The sequence below is a fragment of the Aplidium turbinatum genome, chromosome 3, assembly GCF_918807975.1.
Source record: "Aplidium turbinatum chromosome 3, kaAplTurb1.1, whole genome shotgun sequence".
NCBI lineage: Eukaryota > Metazoa > Chordata > Ascidiacea > Aplousobranchia > Polyclinidae > Aplidium > Aplidium turbinatum.
The window spans coordinates 46541978-46562186 of record NC_137474.1 but is presented as its reverse complement, the minus strand read 5'-3'; the positions used below and the strand labels follow the sequence as shown (position 1 = coordinate 46562186).

Below are 20209 nucleotides of genomic sequence, written 5' to 3'. Positions count from 1 at the left end.
CCCCGTATACAAACCCCTCCCTCCTCCTGAGAAGTTTTTGAATTGAAAAATCGTCTCTAATGCAAAAGGATGGATGGTCATTTTATTTTTGTTTGGATGCGAAGCGTACAGAAAACAAAAACATACAGTGTGCATCCAGTGGATGAAAGTATACAGTGGATAATCTCTGTCAACGCTTCTGGATGCCATTTTTGAATATCTTTGTCGCTTCACGAGTATTTAAGTTTGGACACGTCTCATACTATCAACCATATAAAAACATTTTCCAGAAAGTGAAAGCGTTTTTCACAAAGCGAAAGCGTATATTTTTATTTCTTCTGTAAACTCAAACAAAATAGCATAAATTTATTGGTTTTGCTGATTTAAAATAGCTAGTCATTCCAATAGATCAACAATACAAAACCGATGGATGCATCCTAAGTTATAAAATGTTGAGTTTTTGCAGCAGTAGGCTATTGTCACATTGTTTTTTCAAAATTGCCAAAAAACGCTGTACTAACCAAATATAAAGACGGGTAGGCCCCTAAACAGAGATGTGAGTCCACTAACCGAGGTTTTAGAAGCAATAAGTATGGCCTTGCGTGATTTCAGCTTTTAGAATCACTTTGAATATTGAGCTTCTGTAGCTATATTTGCAACAAAATTTTATTTCAAATAACCAATAACAAAATTAAAAAACTGAAATAAATGAGTCCCTAAACAGCTGTAACACTTCCCCGTGAGCACAAGGGGCGGTTAATACGTCATGCTACCCAAGACTACTTTTCAATAGTAAGATGTTTGCACTAAACAATCACATCAACCTTAAAATGTTCAACATTTTTGAAGGTAAAGGAAGGGCATGGCTCAATGCCCGCCTGCGAACGCCACTGTACGTAAGCACTAAGCAGGCTATTTAAAATTTTATATTTTAATCATAAACAAATTTATTTATTTCTACCAGATCTTTTATCTTGTTTTTTTTTTGTAGTAGGGGCTTGATGCGGTCCTACAGTCCTCACTTCAGTCAAACCAAGAAATAACAACATAAATGGTTTATTGGCATTGTCCGATTGAAATCATTAAATATCATAGAATACTATCTACTGGCTGCTTTGGTGATAAAATATTTTATTTGGTAGAACACCTTGGGCTACCGTTTGCAGTTCACCGTCATATGAATTCACATTGAAATGGTACCATGAAAGGCCATCCTGTATGTATATCATTCGAACAAATACTGGTTTTCTAACGCAAAGGACGTGGCTTCTTAAACATAATTGCCTTTGGCAGTCGGCAGGAGCGATCATTGGAGTGAAAACGTCTGCCGTCCACAGCCAGGTCACATCTTTGAAATCAATAGCAAAATTACATTAAAACAACGGTAACACAATTATAATTCCAGAAAGGCCAATCGAGCCGGAGGAACATTTACAAATACCGTGGAAATAAGAAAGTTTTAAACAAATAATTACGATATCCTAAGCTACGTTTTTTTTCTTCTCTATTGTGTTACAAACGGTTTCCGAACTATCAATTCGCAACTGTCTTGTGGTTGTTGTGAGTTGCAACAATTTATTGTCTAACAAACTTAACTGTTAGTTGTTCAAATATTAATATTCTTGGTAGATTTTAATTCTTAAACCAGCGTTTCAATTCATGTGGCTGTGACAACACTTGTTAAAATTACGTAGCCTACAAACAGTGAATACAATACAGTGTAATAATGTCATGGAGATTATGCACAAACAGTGAATACAATACAGTGTAGGCTAATAATGTCATGGAGATTATGTACAACGCAACATTGTGTAAGTAACAATTAACTAAGCCGTCAAAAAGCTGTTCTGGTTTTGACATGTCGTTTAATCTTTCACAAGCACACAGACACGTACTTCTGATGGGATTCGAACCAGAAACCATCAGAACGTTGATAGTATATCTTCAATAATGCAGTATGAAGTCAGCTTGATTGTTTCTGGAAAGATGTTTCTATTTGTTGGGCTGCGCAATCTTCCACAATACAGGTATGTTGAACTTGACGATTGAAAAGGATGGAAGCATCGAGAAGACAGTTTGGAGTTCTGGAAACGTCATAATTAAAAATAAAAAGCAGTAAACAATTATAAAATAACAAATAGCATTGATAAACAATCCCGACAACCACTTTATCTGGTCCAGATCTTTACCAGATCAGGAACGGATCTGACTAGAGCTTCACTAGATCAGGACCAGATAAAGTGGTTGTCTGGAAAGCTACAACATTTTTATTCAAAATAATTTTAGAATAAAATCACTTGAAATCAGTTGCAAAAACGTTCTACTTGCAAGCGAGCAGGCTGCCTTACCTCTCACCATTCAGATGCGTAGTTATTTGATGCACGTTTTAAACCTTCTAAGTTTTGCGAAGTATTTTTAGGCATAGATGTATCGATAGTTTCTGTTGCGTGTCCGATACTTTATTTGGCAAAGCGTAAAATGCCCAAACCATGAACCAAACTAAAAATTAACTTTCATTGCAAAGAGAACGTGGAGATTTTGAAAATGAAAAGTTGACCTCACAAAATAGATTAATAGAAAATAAATAATAAGTTGAGAAAGGATATGGAAACAGTGACGATGTAATACAGTATGTTCCAAAAATTTATCGATAAAAATATGGTTTTCACGTTTAATTAAAATCTATCATAACTACTGCGATGTAGTTTATCTATAAGTTACTTTGCTGGAAATGGATCGCTAAAGCATTCACTATGTCCTTTCCAATCCCTTATAACTATCATCATCTTATCATTATTATTGATGTTGTTCGTATACAACTCACCTTATCCAAAATGAGCGATTTGAAGAGTAACTTAATATTTCTTGTCCAACAAAACCTTGAGAAGTTCAGAAAAGTTCTTGTTAAACTTTTCATCGTCGCTTAAGTCGTAATAGAGCTTATCTCCCACCAGAAGTCCTGCAAGTATACGGGGTACAATGGTACACCCATGTTCCTGTTTGATTGCTACATTCACACGATTCAGCAAAAACTCTGCAATTGTACTCGAAATCACAATATATACAGTAGGTTGAAACGGAAGTGAATAAGTTGTCGTGGATACTGGCTAGATAAGTGGACAACGAGCAAGGCTGAAAAAGATAGAAATGCTTAACTCAACAAACTATACAGTAACTTGTCGTGATATAATAAAGGAGAGAAATTATTAATTGACAAATGAAATTTTTATAAAGAAGATACTAAAATAACGTCTGAAACTTAGAAAAACAGTTTCAGCTTGTTATTGTTAGATCACTGACATAACTTAGCTACGTAGGCTGACATTGTGACATTGGTCCAGGCAATAATTGGTCCACTAGGTGTCACTGAATAGAGACACTTCAAAAACTGCATCACTCAAACTGGGTCTCCCCCGAAAGTTAAACCAATTTTAGGTTTCGCCGTTTATCGAACCAAACCATAAATTTATTGATTTAGCTACCAGGCGAACTGAACGTTTTCTTGCTGCATGTGAGGTGGTAGCCGTCACGTTCCTCCTTTCAGATGTTGCAGCCATTGGACTGTGTTGCATAAACGAGCTGTAAAATGAACGTTTCCATTTTGAGGTCCGTAGACACCCCATGGATGGATGATGTGTTGTGGGGCCTGTGTGACTGGTCGACATGCTCAAGATTGCGGTTCGCCAAACCCCATTGAAAGATGGGGTGGTAAAATACCCCACATCAGTAGGCTAAGTTTAAAAGTGAGCATCACTCATTCAGGTCGAGACAAAATAATCGCCAGGCTGAAGTAAGATATCAATTAGGCGTAAAGCATATATTCAAACGTGCTCACAAATGCTGTGATAGGGAAATATTTCAATTTGATTACTGGATTCAAAATAATTGAAATTTTTAACCATCAGGCTTAAAGGGATACTAAAGGAAAAACTTGACTTGGTGATTTTCCACGTTCTTTGTGTTTAACATGCTACCATAAAACAATTTTCAATAAAATTTTGCCCAATTGCGGTCTCATCACCATTCCGAGGGTGCTTTTGTCAGAGCTTTCAAAACGGTAATGGGCGTGAGCAGCAAAGCGTGCGACTGTACAGCTGCGTCACTATAGACTAGCAATCAGCTGAAGGCAAAAGTTTTTACTGCGGGCAATTTAACTGTAGGCTATGTATGTATGTACGTCAAAACATTAGATTTAAATATCAAAACATCACACAGTTTGCTCAAACATCAGATCTGATGTTAAAACACAGATGTGGTAACGTGGCTTTTGTTATTGCTGTCGATAGTGACGTTGTCACGATTTCTTTCTATCTCTTACCAGGAAAAAGACTTGGAAAGGTTCAATGACGTAGTTAAATGGGTCAAACCGAAAAGCAGTCAATTAAATGTCTAATAATTCTACTAGTGAAATGATAATCTGACTTCTTGAAGAACTTTAACGAACGGCTTCTCAAATAACTCTAATTTCGAACACAATTTATATCAGCACCAATTCTCATCTACTTGTATTCAACTACTTCAAGTCTCAATCACCAATAATTTCTGCATCAACTACCAATCCACAACTCATAGCACAACTCTCATAATCAACTCATAATAATCATCATAATAATAAACATTACACAAACTACACCACTATTTTTAGTTGGTTGTTCAGTTCAGTAACTTCGAGAAGGTTACGTAAGGTTACATCATAAAGAACCATTGTTCCATCAAGCAGCATTTAAATGTAAACAACAAAAGTCTCTAGAAAGTCACGTAGGGAAAATGATTCCAGAAAACACATTTTACATAATACAGATTTCGTAATCAGAGGTTACTTCAGGTCATAACCGATCATAACACATCGCACCAGAATTCTACAACCAAAACAACACGCTCGTTGAAGATACAAAGCAAGCCATCGCGAGGCATTGCACCTTGATTGTGACAGACTTATTCTTGAGCAGTTTTCCACTTTTTGGTCATTTTGAAAAAAATGAAAAATAAATGAAACATTGGACTTTGTGGCCAGTGCCATAGAAAACAAATTTTATTCGGTAATTTTTTTTGAAATGTAGGCTACTGTATTCTTGAATGTTCAGTTTACGCATTTTAATGCTTAAATCCCGCTTGAAAATTTCATTTAGTAGGCCTTTAAGATGACCAAACATACTTTTAAATAATTGAGATTCATGTATTTCATGGTGGCTTAGTATTTCGTCTCCAATGATTGTTCTCATTCAGAAGACCTCACTGTTGGCACGACAGGCTTTGAAAGTGTGTTTTAAAACTGGTAATGAAAATGTATTTTCAGTTAGAAAAAATAAGAAGATCTGATCGAAGATGTTGTAACAATTGCATTTGTGTCAAAGTCAGCATGCTTACCAAGCCACCCATCTCCTCTGTAGTTGTCTTCAACCATGATGGGGATGATAGGTTTCTTCAGTTTGTCTGTATATTTTCCTTCCAGACTAAATGAAAGTGAAATATGTCGCAATTGAAAGTTACGTAATAGGTCTTTGAGCAAACTAACTGTAAAATTACTAAGCTAATGAAATTATTTAATCATAAGTTGGATGAATACTAAACCAAATATTCGACCTCAAGCAAATAGATGAAGAAAGCAAACTGAAACTCAACGAACTACAGTAGAATTCGCCTATAGTGACTTTGGCTATAGTGACACTTCGCCTATAGTGCCACCTGTTTGCACTATAGGCGAATTCTACTGTACAACGATAGCAATTGTTAACCTTATCATGAATCATTTCTAAAGATCACACCAAACTTGCGGTTCTCAACTTTAAGCAAAGTAATTTTTGGTAACACGTTAGCGGTGTCACAATTTGGTGTCAGAGCGCAAGAGAATACAGTTTGGCATCGCATTACTGCAACGTCTGTCAAGAACCCATTTGAGGAGCAACTTATGATGAGCTGCGAGTAACAACCTTTGCGTACCAAGGCTGTCAACTCTCGGCTGTGCACCCGATAAATCTAAATAGGAAAGCAGAATATCCAACTAATAACTTTTGCTTCCTGTCTGACTTTTGTCCTCTCGTCATCTCAGTGTCACTGTTGAGACAAGTGCGAATCACACCCAGATAACACCCGTAACGCGTTGGAGATTTTTGTTGAACAAAGAACAAATTGGGAATGCACTACATCCTATGTAGCCTATATAGCACCCGCCCCGATAGCTCAATTGGTTAGCGCGTCACTTCTGGAACGAAGAAGCTTCAAGATCATGCGGCGCTGGTTCGACTCTCGGGGTGTGCGCTTGAGCACCGCACGTTAAGGACTGCTCTCCATTCAGTTGCATCTAATGGATGGAATAGTTCCCAAGACTTCAACAATCGGAAACTTCAGTCTGTCAATCTCGGTAACCGGGCCTACGTCAGTGATTCAAAGCCTCTACAAGTATGCGAAACTATCAGGATTAAGCTCTGCAAGAAGCTCTCCCAGTCCGAGGATAAAGATTCAATCAATCAATCATATCCTGAGCTGAGTATAGCACATATAAACAAAATGCTAACGGCTCAATCAGCTACAGAAAGCTACCACGTGTTTTTAACAACGATACCAAGGCATGGTTGAAGGCTTTATATGAAGATAAAAACCACAAAAGGAAACATGGCGCATTGCGTAAACTTCAATTAATCTGAATTACAGACGCAACAAAAAAATTAGGGTTGACATTGTTGTATGGTTAGCAACAGTGGGAATATCATTACCGTGGTAACCGTTGCAACACTGAAACACACTGAATTGACAGGTGGGACAGTTGGTCAAAGTCTTCAAAGCTGAGGGCTGTCCCAGCCAAATTGAAATGCGTGAAAATCCAGGGGTGGATCCAACGAGTTGCCTTAGGGGTAGATTTCAGCAAAAAACACAATAATGTTTGGGTCTACATTAATCCCACCTTGCAAATACAACGTAAATAAATTTTTTTTTGTCTTTTAGGGGATACGATTAGGAAAATTTCCCTTCTGGATCTGCAACTGTGACAAGGGAAGAAACATACAATCTTCATTCACATTAAACTAAATTATCTTTGCTCACACCACATAGCCACTCACCGACAGTTATGACTGTCTCTGTACTTCCTTGATACACCCATCAGTACAACAGAAGCATCCTGGACAGCCTCTGCCATGCGATCTAAGACGCTTCCTTCCATTTTGTCAACATCCATCCAAACCTCGAGGTTTTCTTGTTTTAGTTTATTTCTCAGCTGAAAAATAAATTCCTCAGTTAACCCTTGAATCATAAGTAACTTTGTTGTTGTCTACTGTGCACAAAGTGATACACAAACTTGTATAAAAGCTCACAGGAACAACTAGATTAACAAGGAAAGCTGAACCCCTTAGCTCAGTAGTGGGCTATCAAAGGCTGAAAATGATGATGATGATAATGATGGGATGATGGCTGTGCACAAATGTGCGAGAAACAATGAATGCGATTGACTAGAGTGAATGAAAACAAAAACAAAAATAAAAAAAACTTGAATTTTGTTATGCTCAACCTGTGCTTTGTGAGGAGATATGAGTGACTACATCTGAAGAACAGTCCTGCGTAATGACTAGAACAGTCATGTATAAAATATAAAGATGTTCTACTGAAACCAAACCCTATCTTACTCTGGACAGGTTTAGCAACAAATTTAATCATGATGTGACAAGGGTGCGAAAGACATTATCCTGCCGTAAAAAAGGAAGCTACTGCGATCATACAGGCCGTTCGTAAATAGGGGTATTTTCTGGCGAGACAACATTTCACCTTGGTCACACATCAAAAGTCTGTAGCATTTATGTTCGACAACAGGAGACGCACGAAAGTTAAAAATAATAAAATACAGTGTTGGCGTCTCGAACTCGCATCATTTTCGTATACAATGCAATATAGACCCGGAAAGGCAATGCCGGACCTGATACATTAACTAGAGCGTATTGCGCGTCTACCGCCAGTTACAATCTAAACGAAATTCATCAGAACCTTTGCCACTCTGGTGTGAGGAGACTTTCCCACGTCGTACGGTCCAAAAACTTGCCATTTTCAATGGATGACATAAAGAGTGTGTGTAGTAACTGCAGAATATGCGCAGAATTAAAACCAAGATTTTCTTACTCAGCAAACAAGGCACTCTTGCCATTCTCAATGGATTTTCTTTGTGTAATTTCCCCAGTTGTGTGCACACTGATAATGCGGGAAATTTCGTGTCTACAGAATGCAAAAGTTGCTTAACTGCCAGAGGCATTGCTACCAGTCGCTCTTCCATTTATCATCCCATCGGGAACTCGCAAGTTGAGCGCTACAATGGTGTTATTTGGAAAGCGATACGTTTGGCATTGAAATCTCGCAATCTACCTCCTAGTCGTTGGGAAACTGTGCTACCCGTTGTGCTGCATTCTGTTCGGACGTTGTTGTGTACTGCAACTAACGCTACACCGCAAGAGTTGTTCTTTCGTTTCGACTGGCGATCTCCAACTGGGTTATCACTGCCGTCTTGGCTACTGAAACCCGGGCCCGTGTTACTGCGCAATTTTGTGGGTTCGAAGAACGATGATCTGGTTCGGCGGGTCGAACTAACCGATGCCAATCCTATGTATGCAACGGTAAGATCTCCAGACGGAAGTGAATCAAATGTATCGCTAAGAGACCTAGCGCCGTGCCCGGACGACTCTCCTGTCAATCTCATTGCCCTGAACCATTTGTCACTGCGAAATCCCGAATGGAAATTGATGAGTTTTTTAATTCAGTTTTGGATTTTGGCAATGACCCGAACAACATTGGACTCGATACATCTGATGATAGCACAAAAAGCTTCGATTTAGACTGTGACGACGCAAACCCCAACATCAGACGTTCCAAGCGAACTAACAAAGGTGACCCACCACTGCGATATGGCGATCCCGTTACGTTTTAGGAGGGAAGAATGTTGTAAATTTACGTTTATTCTACATAATATGTTTCTGCATTATGGTTTATTTGCTCGGCGCGCCTTACGATGATTGCTTTCTCTGTTCGCGCCTCTCGGCTCACTCAATCTCAGCAAGCCCGTTTTCATAAGAGCTTTTCTTGCAGTGTTCAATTAAAGGGACTTTTTATTGCTTTAAGTTCTGATTGTGCGAGACTGACTTACTCTGTTCCTTTTTTAAATAAATGGTCGTTTCACCTTGGAGGTCCACGAACCCTCGGTTGAAAGCCACTGGTCTATTTGTTTGATTCGAAATGTCAAGAAGCAATCATTCTACAAACGCTTACCTTTAGCATGATATCTTGGCTATCCCATTGGTAACTAATCATGATGTGTCCATCTTTGCTTGACTAGAAAGTAAAAAACAAAATTGTTGTAGTAAACAAGAAACAAACTCGTTTAATTTGTTGTAAATAAATGTAACAACTTCTGCAAAGTGATTGCGTTGCAATCATCACTATCATCATTATAAGCGGCTATTCTTTACTTTTTCTTTATAATCACTTTAACCCTTTGAAGGTTGGGGGGGCAGGGATACCTAAACTATTCAGGGATGCGAAACTACAAATACGAGGCGCCAACTGAAGGTACGACGTTGTCGCGATAAAAGCCATTGCTTTTCTAAGCTATTTTCAAAGCTTTACAAAGCCTGCAATTACTATATAAGCACAATGAGGATTAAAGTTTGGCAATATACAAGTGATTGACATCTTCTCTGTTTTTATTTCCAACGTTTTGCATGTGTAAACGACTTGTATCTTCAGTTACGTTGTTAAAAAACAATTGTAAAATCAAGAAATATGTGGTGAAGTTCTATGATAAAATAAAGCCAGAACATTACATACAACGCATATGGACCAAATCAATTAGTTATTTCTAACGTTATGCAAACGCAAATGACTTGCATCCTCACTGCTACTATTTCCAACGTTGTGCAAATGTAAACGACTTCGATCTTTTCAATTACTTTGTCAAAATTAATTGCAAACAACAAGGAATAGTTTAGGAGCGTAGGCTACTAGTGTAATGTTACACAGACTTCGACAACTACAACATGACGCCGACACTAAGTCGTTTGAACTTATATTTGTGATAACATAATAAATGTAATAATAATGTTATGGTTTTATTTATTGTCGCTCTACAACAGCTAAGTTCTTTTAGCGACAGGGCTCATGTTAATTTTATATCAGGTTTTACGATGTTATCACATTATTACCCGATTTATTCTCACTGTGCTATGCAGGATAGAACACAATCGGTACCGTTTTAAAACTCTTCGGTTTGACCCGACCTGGAATCGATCTCAGATCTACCAGCACCAGAGCCGAAGGCGAAACCACTCGGCCACTGAGCTGGTTGTAAGAAGAATGGCGCAACACTGTCAAGGAAGCCTATTTAAAGACGACCAATTATGACGTCATGAAAAGAGCGTAAAGCAAAATGCGAGACACTGGTAAGGACGAATTCCCACACAAAAATATTAGTGCAACGGTGCGGTTCTAAAACATTACATTCCTCTTTGTCTGAAAAAAGAAAGGAACTATGTAACGATACACAAACAGATTAAAATTATGGAGGGGAGTACACTATCAACTGCAGATGCAATAACGATGTCACGTTTACTACACAATTTTCCAGTGACTCAAAGTGAACAGCAAGCATTCAATTTATAGTTCGTATACTCTCGTTGTGCAAACTCCGACAACAGTACAAGTCTGCATTGTATGCACGATGCACAGCACGAAATCTCCACGTATCACTATACAATACGATTAAAGTTACACAAATACCACATCTATCAGGTGGTTTCACTATCCGACCAGAACGGGTCATACACGGTGCTGGCATATTATCTTCACATGGCACATTGGGGTCGTCGTTAAAATCATCAACAGCAACGTTTCAATCAAGGTTGTTTCAGTTTTGCCAGCCAAAAAAAAAATGGAAAAAACACTTTGCAATAAACGTAACTTTTCTCCGTATTGGGACTTTAGTACAGCAATTGTTTGTATAAAAATTATTACATTTTAACGATTTGCAATACAATTTTTTTGCAAAAAATTTCAGATATCATAAAACCGGTTGGAATTTGATTGAATGTGAAAACAATAGCCTAATGCTTTAGCATGTTATTATAAAATTATTATTATAAAATGATAACCAAGGTGGAACGACAATTCTGAACTGCATTTCTTCTATTTTCACATTTTTAAAAATTATTTTTTAAGGACGGGTTGTGAAAAACTATTCAAATAGGGTTAAAATATAATACATGACAGGATGTTTAAAAAAATTTGACACCATTTACTTTTGAAATGTATTGAAATCATTGTTTTAAAAAACCCATAAACATAAGATTTTTCACAACCTTGATTTAAATACATTTTAAAGATTGATGGTGTTAAATTTTTTTGAAACACCCTGTAATTCTATTAAATTTGCTATAGTATACATAGTTGTCATCAAGCATATTATAAGCTTACCTATTGCACAAATGCACACATGATTGTCAACAGATATGGTAACAACAAATAAAATTTCATCTAGAGATTGCATCACTTTGTTAAAGAAAGTTCGAAGCAGCTGTGTACTTATCTTTTCAATTGGCACCAGGCACACAACATTTTTATACTTTTTGTATACTGATTGCACCATAAATGTCAACACAGTGTTCGCTCGTTGGCGTTCCTCTGTTACTCCAATGAAAGCGCCAGTGCAATATTCAACCCTCTGTTCAGCGTATACCTCATCAATAAGCAAGGTTACCATTTTTTCTCCTTCAGATAAGTCGACAGTTCGTAGCTTCAGGTATTGCAAATCTATAGATTTAGTGTCTACATTACAATCACTTGAAACTTGCTGGAGTCTTCTCACTGATGGCAGTATAAAAAACTCACTAAGTTTTTGTATAGTGCGTTGCCACAGAAACTACATGGTTAGTAACCTGGGTGAATACCGTCGGCCATTTTTATCTATGTACAACAACTGAAGTTGCTCGGACACAAATTGAATTAGGGGTAAACCTTCATCTTGGCTTTCGTTTTCTTCCAGGTTTGCTTTGCATTGCTCAAGCGCTGCAACAGCCGACTTGGCAAAAGTCTTACTATTGTTACCACTTGGTGATTCAAGAAGGTTTTTGCAGAATGCCAGAATATTGCAAAGCTCTGATACTTTGCTTAATGAATCGGAGCTCATCAGATGCTGAAATGTTTCTTGTGGCACAGAAATAAAACATACAAATGCATGCACATCTAAACTTTCCCCTACCACCAAAGATGCCATTAACTTAGGAGAAACGTGGCTGCCATTATATGCTATAAAGTGGAATTCTAAAGAAGCTTCATTTAACAATTTGATATGTCCAGAAGGAATATAACCACTTCATTGAGTTTAGCAGGGCTTTCAGACTTTTTTTGCTCGCGACCCCTTTTAATCGCCTAAAATATTTTTGCAACCCCTTACGATTACAATGACGAACAGCGCGAAATATACATTTGTGATATATGTTGAAAAGCTTAAATCTAACGAAAACCAAAAACAATTTACCGTTCTCAGTTCAGTTTGTTTTTATTAATTTCTGACCATAAGCAGGGCCTCCGAGAGAAATCATGACTGGTCGGGAAACAATACTAAAACTGGGCCCCAAAAATAACATTTTTTAGCAAAAATACAAGTAACGAATCTGTATCATGCCTTGCATCATGTGCCTTACACTTGGCTACTTTTCTCATCGTGAAATTGAATTCGTTTAAATTTTCAATTTTAAACAACGTATATATCTATATGAAAAAAACTTCTTTCAATAATTATGAAAATCACTCGACTACACTTGCAGCAAAATTGCCATTGTTGCTCAATGTTTTATCTTGAAGGAATTGCAGTAAAGTTGTATGATGTGCACATGCACACCTCATACATGGTGCCTTTGGCCAAGGCCGTTGAGAGGAGAATTTAGGTCCCATATCAAAACGATTTTCCGGCCCCAAACAAAGACACTTCCAAGAAAAATGCACCATCTCCAAAGAATACAGTACAGTTTATTCAAACTCTCTAGTGTTAAAGCAGTGCGGGCGTGTTTGCTGATGAATACTTGTCTGTTCGTTCATGGTTCGTTGTGTGGAATCCTGCAAGAGCCGCTTTTGTGTCGGTGATAACGTCTCCTCCCTTGACAAGTCTGCGTCACTGCGTCTGCGTTGGTTCCAGTCATGTTGTGAATCGAAATTGCAATAGGAGGTAATTTTAGTATAACCTACAGTAGATAAAGGAAAAATTGTAAACACACAATGCGGGCAATGAAAATAGCTCAACAAAGCATTCATTCCATTCCGAACCTTTTGCCATCCAAAGTTACGGATCACAGCATCAAATAATAAAGATTTTGCAAGGTCTAATTTGATGCACAACATGCATAAACTGTTCACTCGGTTTTGAGTCGTGGTGGTGCATAAACAAATCTTACAAATTTTGTGTGCTAAATCCACGTTTTCAACTCACAACCGTTGGAGGTACTGGTTTAGGTAACAAATTTTCAAAACAACAAAAATACTTGGAAAAGTGTTTCGAAAGTTGCAATCAATGATTTCCTTAAGTAGATATCATGGTGTGATGCGTTCTGGTTTGCAGCTCAAGTTTTCTGGGTAGCTTTCTTTCAAAAGTAGCCTACCAACTTATCCAAAATGTCATTGTTGTAGGCTAGCCCAACAACTTGTCTTAATTTGTTCCAGCATGCCTACAACCAGTGCCGGTCTTAAGGTATTTCGGGCCCTGTGCGGAATGTGCTTTGCGGGCCCCATAATGACAATGATCCAATGCAGTAGCGTAGCTAAGTATTTTGAAAGGGGAGGGGGGGTTTGACGGCCGGCGGGCAAAGCCTGACGGCGTGTTCGCCGAAGGCGACACCGAGCGGTGTGGGGTCTGGGGGCCTACCCCAGAAAAATTTGAAAAATTGCTTTGAATTTGGTGCATTCTTAGCGCATGTTTCAAAAAAAATTTGGGTATGAATATTAACTGTAAAATGGTGCTGTCCGGTGGCATAGCAAAAGGATAAAAATAAGATCATGTTTTCTCTGGCATTTTTCGGAAATAAAGCTGAGTCTCCATGTTTTCTTGTTGCTAATTCCTAAAGCCGCAACTGACTTCAAGGATAACGGTACTTGCTTGTGAATCGAATTGAACTTTTTTCCATTGGAAACGACAAAAATTACTGCATTTCCTGAGTAAATTGCGGGCCCCCTAATTTGCGGGCCCTGTGCGATCGCACGGTTTGCACACCCCAAAGACCGGTACTGCCTATAACTACACATCAGACATACAATGATATTTCCATAGGACTTCAAACTTATCGATAATATCTTTGAGTTTGTTGATACATTTGTGAATAAATTACCAACAGGTAGCGAATTCTTTGCAACATAGTGTACAGTAGAATAAATTTCGTTTGTAAGATTGAGCTGGTGAAGCGAAGTTGTTGGAGCGTTCTGTCCTCAGAATTTTTTTTTTTAATTCATAGTTCCTATAACAACTTAAGCTTGCGAGTAGCCTACTTTCCAGCTTTCTGTAAATTTGATTACATCTTCCTTTAACTTCATTAAATTCATCAGCTTATTGCCCATTCGTCGTCGTCGTGTAAACCTCCTCTGGGGCCGAAAAACATTGAACAGTTCTTTATCGCTGCATAAATAGGTTAGTAGAGTGAATCTCGCTTAGGACTGTAATCTAGGCTACATAATGCAGAGAAGCACAGGTTTGAAACTGCTCAAGTAGGCTGCTTGGAAATGGTATAGCTTTCTTAAGAATTTCCTATCCGGCTTGGCTGCAATTGAAAATAACATAAGCTTAATCGATCAATAGCACTACCGGTACCGGTACTCAAACATGATATACTATTTGGACAACACTGCACAGTGCACACCATGAACTCCAACTCTAGTGCATTCAAGCAATGACCTCCATAAGCAGAAAATAAGCAAGAAGGGTTTATCTTTTTCAATCTTGCTTGAACACTTTTCCAAATATGTTGGATCCATTATCATATGCCTGACAAACGCAGTTTTTCATGTCAAGGTACAGTTGGTCAAGCAAACATAATAGCCTACACGCTTAGGCAAAGCAGCACTAGTTTTCAAGTTAAAACAACATAACAATGATCGAAAAAACTTGTAAAGTTGTAACTACGCATTTCATTTAAAAATTTGTTAACTTTTAGGTTGATAAATTTTTATTTTAGTAGTAAAAATGGGCCCCCTCAAAAGTGACAAAACGAAAAACTACTCGTTTTTCCTTTACGATTTTATGCTAGGGAGGAAAGTAGTCCGACTTCTCCCCCCCCTCTCGGAGCCACTGACCATAAGAACGAAGCCTATGGGCAGCCAGAGGTGGGCACCCGCTACCTTTAAAGTAGCGCGCTACCCGCTACCGCTACTTAGACCAAAATAGCGCGCGCTACAGCCACCTGCAACCAACTTACAAAAGTAACGCGCAACCCGCTACCGCTACTCAGACCAAAGTAGCGCGCGCTACCGCTACTTTCGTCTAAAATGACTCTAGGAAACACTCTTCAAGTCCCTAGTGACGCAAAAACGACCTTGAAAACGAATGTTATCATTCGTTTACACTGTCATTTTAACGTCGTTATAGAAAACACATTCTAAGGGAAATTTATTGTTACCCATCTTTCAAAAACAAGAGCATTTCAAAATGAGAGTCGCTAATTCCTGCCCGCTTTTGCTTAAGCACATCTTTTCCAACATAAAAATGTCTTTCCACCGCAGCACTGGAAGGAATGAGGGTGTTGTATTTAATGAACAGATGTTTTAACTCGGTATTCGAAAAGCGCAAGGACTTGCTCCTGTCCGAAAAAAAGGCGTCCACAATTGCTGTTTCCTTCTGCACCGACGTTTCACGGGATGGGTCCAACACACCAAAAAATTCATCCTCGGAGTCTTCACTGGTGTTGGTGTCACTCTTCTAGAGAAAACGAGATTCCCAAAAGACCGAAACTTTGCAACCAAACCGATTATATAGCTGCTTGACCACATCAGTGCTGTCAAAAAATAAAACGAGTATTTTTTTCACTTTAAATTAAAAAGTAGAGGGTAGCGGGAGTGCGACTGAAAAAAAATAGCGCCTCTCCCGCTACCGCTACTCCAACAAAAAGTAGCGCTGCTACCGCTACTTTTACCAAAAAAGTGGCACGCTACTGCCCACCTCTATGAGCAGCCTACTGGAAGCAAAACAATATAGCAAACACATTTATTCAGTGTGATGAGTGTAACTCACGCCATGGTGTGACTGCTTCCACTTTGCCACAAAGCAAGTCCAGCCATGGCTCAGTGTTCGTTATTGCAGGTCTCAAGGCGGTTTCAATGTTGTTTAGGCTGGAACGGTAGGCGAAGTGAGAACATTTCAGATAAATCATTTTCAAATTTTTGTTGACTCCTTTGTTGTCTATTGATGTTTTCTAATTCGTTCACTTTTTCAAGCAAATCTGACATTTGGCATAATTCCAAAAACTAGATGTTATTACGAAAATAGTGGACCAAGACTGAATTTTATTCTGTTGGAAAAATCACGATTTCGGTTTTCAACGTTAATTGACTAACCATTTTAAAGCTTTGACTTTTGAAAGCCACCTCACTTCACATCGGAGTAAAAGAGTTTTTAACTCCGATTCCATTTCACCTCAAATATTTTCAAAAATACGGGCAGCCTTTCGAGTGCACGACTCTTAATAAAGTTAATAACTGTCACAGCATCTCCTACAGAAGTGTTAATATGCAGTACCTTGTGCAAATTGGTAGTATACTCTCTGCGACTTCTGAAGTTGGTTACGCGACCCCTTGTGGGATCGCGACCCCCAGTTTGGGAAGCTCTGTATTAAAGAACCAAATCACAACAAGAGTCTTGCAACAGAAATTCTTCATTTTAATCCTGAATTTTAGCTTTATCTTTTTTCAGTCTTTCCATGGCAGTTGCAGCAGAAGTTGAGCACTTAACTGGAGCCGGTTTTGTCAGATAGTGAGGTTGGTTTTTTTTTAATGCCAGATTAACCTCAATTTTCTCTTTGCAAAATTGGACAGTTAGGCCTGACACCACTACACATCTGTTTTCATGTGCCACTTATCGGTAACTTTTGGAAAGGGTTAGGCTTTATGCATAAAAAGGTCAGTTAATATATTCCTCCTTGAATAATACTGATTTTAGCAATAACCACAAAGTGAACACCCTTATAAATCAATTGTAACATTAAAATATATTTCTACTCACGGGCTGCAATGTCTCTGTAAATTGGCTTCAAAATTAAACTATACAGTAGCCCACAGATCAGGTTAATCGCTGATAATCGTAAACTACTGATTTCCGTGGTCACTGACTGGAGTGACTGCTGAGTACTGTGCCAATGTTATGCCTAGCCTAAGTGTACCGTCAGTTGGCGTCAAAATGATCACTAGGGGTGTAGTTGCGCATCCCATACTAGTTTAAGCATCCCTGGTGGGGGGCTGTCAATTCAACTTTTTTGTATCAAGAGTAGTATCTCTAAAATCACTGTGGCTGCGATTACGAAATTTCTTGGCTTTTTCTAACTTTTATTCACCTCTATTGAGCTGAAATTTTGAGCGAATACAGGTTATAAATTGAGAAATATAAGGCATTTCTCAGCACATCCTCTAAATATTTCATGTTATTTTGCATTAGCCTATTATATGTCATTTTGCATTATTATATTATTTTGCAAAAAACATATAGATTCCAATTGAGAATATGAAATAAAAATGTTAATCACAAAATTGCAATGCATGTTCTTCATTACTTTACAAAAAAAGTAATGTGTAAACTCACGCAATCGCAAAATAATCCAAAAGTCATAAGTCACCTCAACATTTCAACGTATATGAGCAGTTCTAAAATTCACATAGTTTTAATTTTCTGATATGCTCAGCGTAAATGATTTTACAAAGTGAATCCCAAATTTTGAAACCGTACCTTAAAAAATAACAGAGATATCATTACTAAAGCATAAGAAGAATCGACAGCCCCCCCCCCCTCTCCTCAAACTGTGCAAGACTTCAGGAGCCCAAACTTCTAAGGGTTAAGATTAACCAAATCAACATTTGTTAGGAACAATTTTGTAAGTTTGTTTTATTGTTTTAACACAGAAGGTTTTTGATCTTACATTTACCTGAGGTTCTTGTTCTGTTGCCTTGACGACGACAATCACTCTGTTAGCTGCTTCTCGTAAATCCCTGACAATAAAGCATGATGACAAAACTGAAGCATTGTGATAACTGTATGGAAGCATTGATACCTCACAGTCATCAGCAGAATGATTGCGGATTGGGCTATTTCCCAGTGTACAGTGTACAATGAAATAGTCTAGCAACCTTTTCTCTAATTCTTGATTGAAAAATACAAATAAGATAAACACGATTACTAAAATAAACGCAATTGAGAGACTATCCTTAGTCCTTACAATTCCAGTGATGCTTGTTGATTTCTATTGAAGGTTTTAGTGTTAAGGAACGTGCAGTTTAGCTAAGTTATAATTTTGAACATGCTCATATACAACGTAACACCTAACATTTACAGAGGCACAGGTTTTCTTATTTATTTTCTTAAATCGTGATATGGAAAAACCTACTTTGAATCCGATTTTGAAAAGTTCTCAAGTGATTCCATAATATCTTCATATGCTAAATATGTTTCCATTTCTCTTGCATTGTCGCCATGAAGTGCAAATTCCCATAGAGCTTTAAAAGCTACAAGTTGTAATTTTTCATTTTCTGAGAACACAAAAGCGGATATTGGGAAAACTTCACAGTAAGATAACTATTTAATATTGAAGTTTGAAAAGTTTTAAACAACTTTTAACTATTTTTATTTTAACAATTAAAATATTTGAGTAAACGTATTAAATATCAGATATATCAAAAACAGTATGTCAACAGTAGATTGACTTTTATCTTATTTTTACTGTTGAAAATCGCTTTTTTTAAACGAACGTCAATAACATTTTTTGCTGATGTTAAAACGTTGGGAGCGTTGCTTTTATTGATGTTATCTTAAAATATGTCGTCATGTTTGTAAACCCCGTTTTGACCACTTGCGAGTTGTAGCGTATCCAGAAACAATTAAAGATCAATAAACGTATGACGTATGACTTCATATGAGAAAACTTCTCAAAACTTTACCGGTTTGAAATATATGGAGGTAAAATATAACTGCAGACTGGACGTCACTGTTTCAACCTAGGTAAAATATATGTCCAAAATATATATATAAATATATATGGAGGTAGGTATATATAACACCATGGCCATTATTCCAGTGTAACTACTGCACTGATGAGACCAGGAGGTCGAAACGGTGTGCACTGTCTGCAGTTGTGGACGCTCTTAGCTTATGCCGTTTGAGCACTTTACTGGAGGCACCTTGCTATGCATTGCGCAAAGCTCACTGCTTGCAGTTTGAGCACTTTGGCAAGGTTGGCAGTAGTACCATTTTTGGTTACTGTTTAGGTACCACAAATGGGAAAATGTCGCATGGAGGGGCGCCGCCCGGCGGTCAATTACTGCCGGTTCCAGCGTCCACACGCGACGGGTCGCCCGGCCCGTCGCAGGCCATCTTTCTGGGCAATGCAGAAAGAGCCTGTCTCCCTGGCCCGCTCCGCCATTCTAAATTTGCGGACGGGTCATGTAACGTTTTCGATCCACACTCTCCCTCCACAGGTACCTCGACTCCCCAGCCTGGCCCCCGCGACCTAAGCTGGTGGACTTACCCTTCCGGGTGCATCGTCACCCCTAAATCACGCCGCTCCCGGCCGCCGCGGGGTGTGGCAGGCCGGTTTCTGAAAGCCTTCGACCTGGCTATGTTTGTTGATGCTCTCTCGCCGTGTCAATTATTTGTACCCGTGCGCTGTTGATGCAAATAAAACAGTTCAACACTAACTACTGCACTGATGAGACCGGGTGGTCGAAACGGTGTGCGCTGTCTGTGCATCGTCACTTCATAAATCACGCCGCTCCCCGCCGCCGCGGGGTGTGGCAGGCCGGTTTACTAAAGTCTTCGACCTGGCTATGTTTGTTTGTACTCTCTCACCGTGTCAATCTTTTGTACCGTGAGCTACTGATGCGAATAAAACAGTTCAACATTATGAATATATATATAACAATAAAAACTATTAATACTACAAAAAGTGCTCAATGCTAAGCAAAAAGACAAAGCAGAGCGAATTAAATCAAATATAGTTATTACTATCTGAAGCCTTAACAGCCT

At 38.4% G+C, this 20209-nt stretch overlaps 2 protein-coding genes across 3 annotated transcripts in view; both read right to left on the bottom strand.

The window, feature by feature from the left end:
• The window catches only part of LOC145767122 (NACHT, LRR and PYD domains-containing protein 13-like), a 207471-nt gene that overhangs the window by 87594 nt on the left and 99668 nt on the right, over window positions 1–20209 (bottom strand). The window lies entirely within an intron of this gene.
• Window positions 1034–20209, bottom strand: part of LOC145767123 (uncharacterized) — a 28745-nt gene continuing 9569 nt past the window's right edge. The window contains exons 4-10 of the mRNA XM_082578886.1: window positions 18576–18717; window positions 18117–18180; window positions 9223–9285; window positions 7038–7192; window positions 5347–5432; window positions 2804–2938; window positions 1034–2063 (exon numbers count right to left, since the gene is read on the bottom strand). Of these exons, the coding sequence (XP_082435012.1) occupies window positions 2835–2938; window positions 5347–5432; window positions 7038–7192; window positions 9223–9285; window positions 18117–18180; window positions 18576–18717 (614 nt within the window). The 3' untranslated portion in view covers window positions 1034–2063; window positions 2804–2834. The remainder of the gene's footprint in view (window positions 2064–2803; window positions 2939–5346; window positions 5433–7037; window positions 7193–9222; window positions 9286–18116; window positions 18181–18575; window positions 18718–20209) is intronic.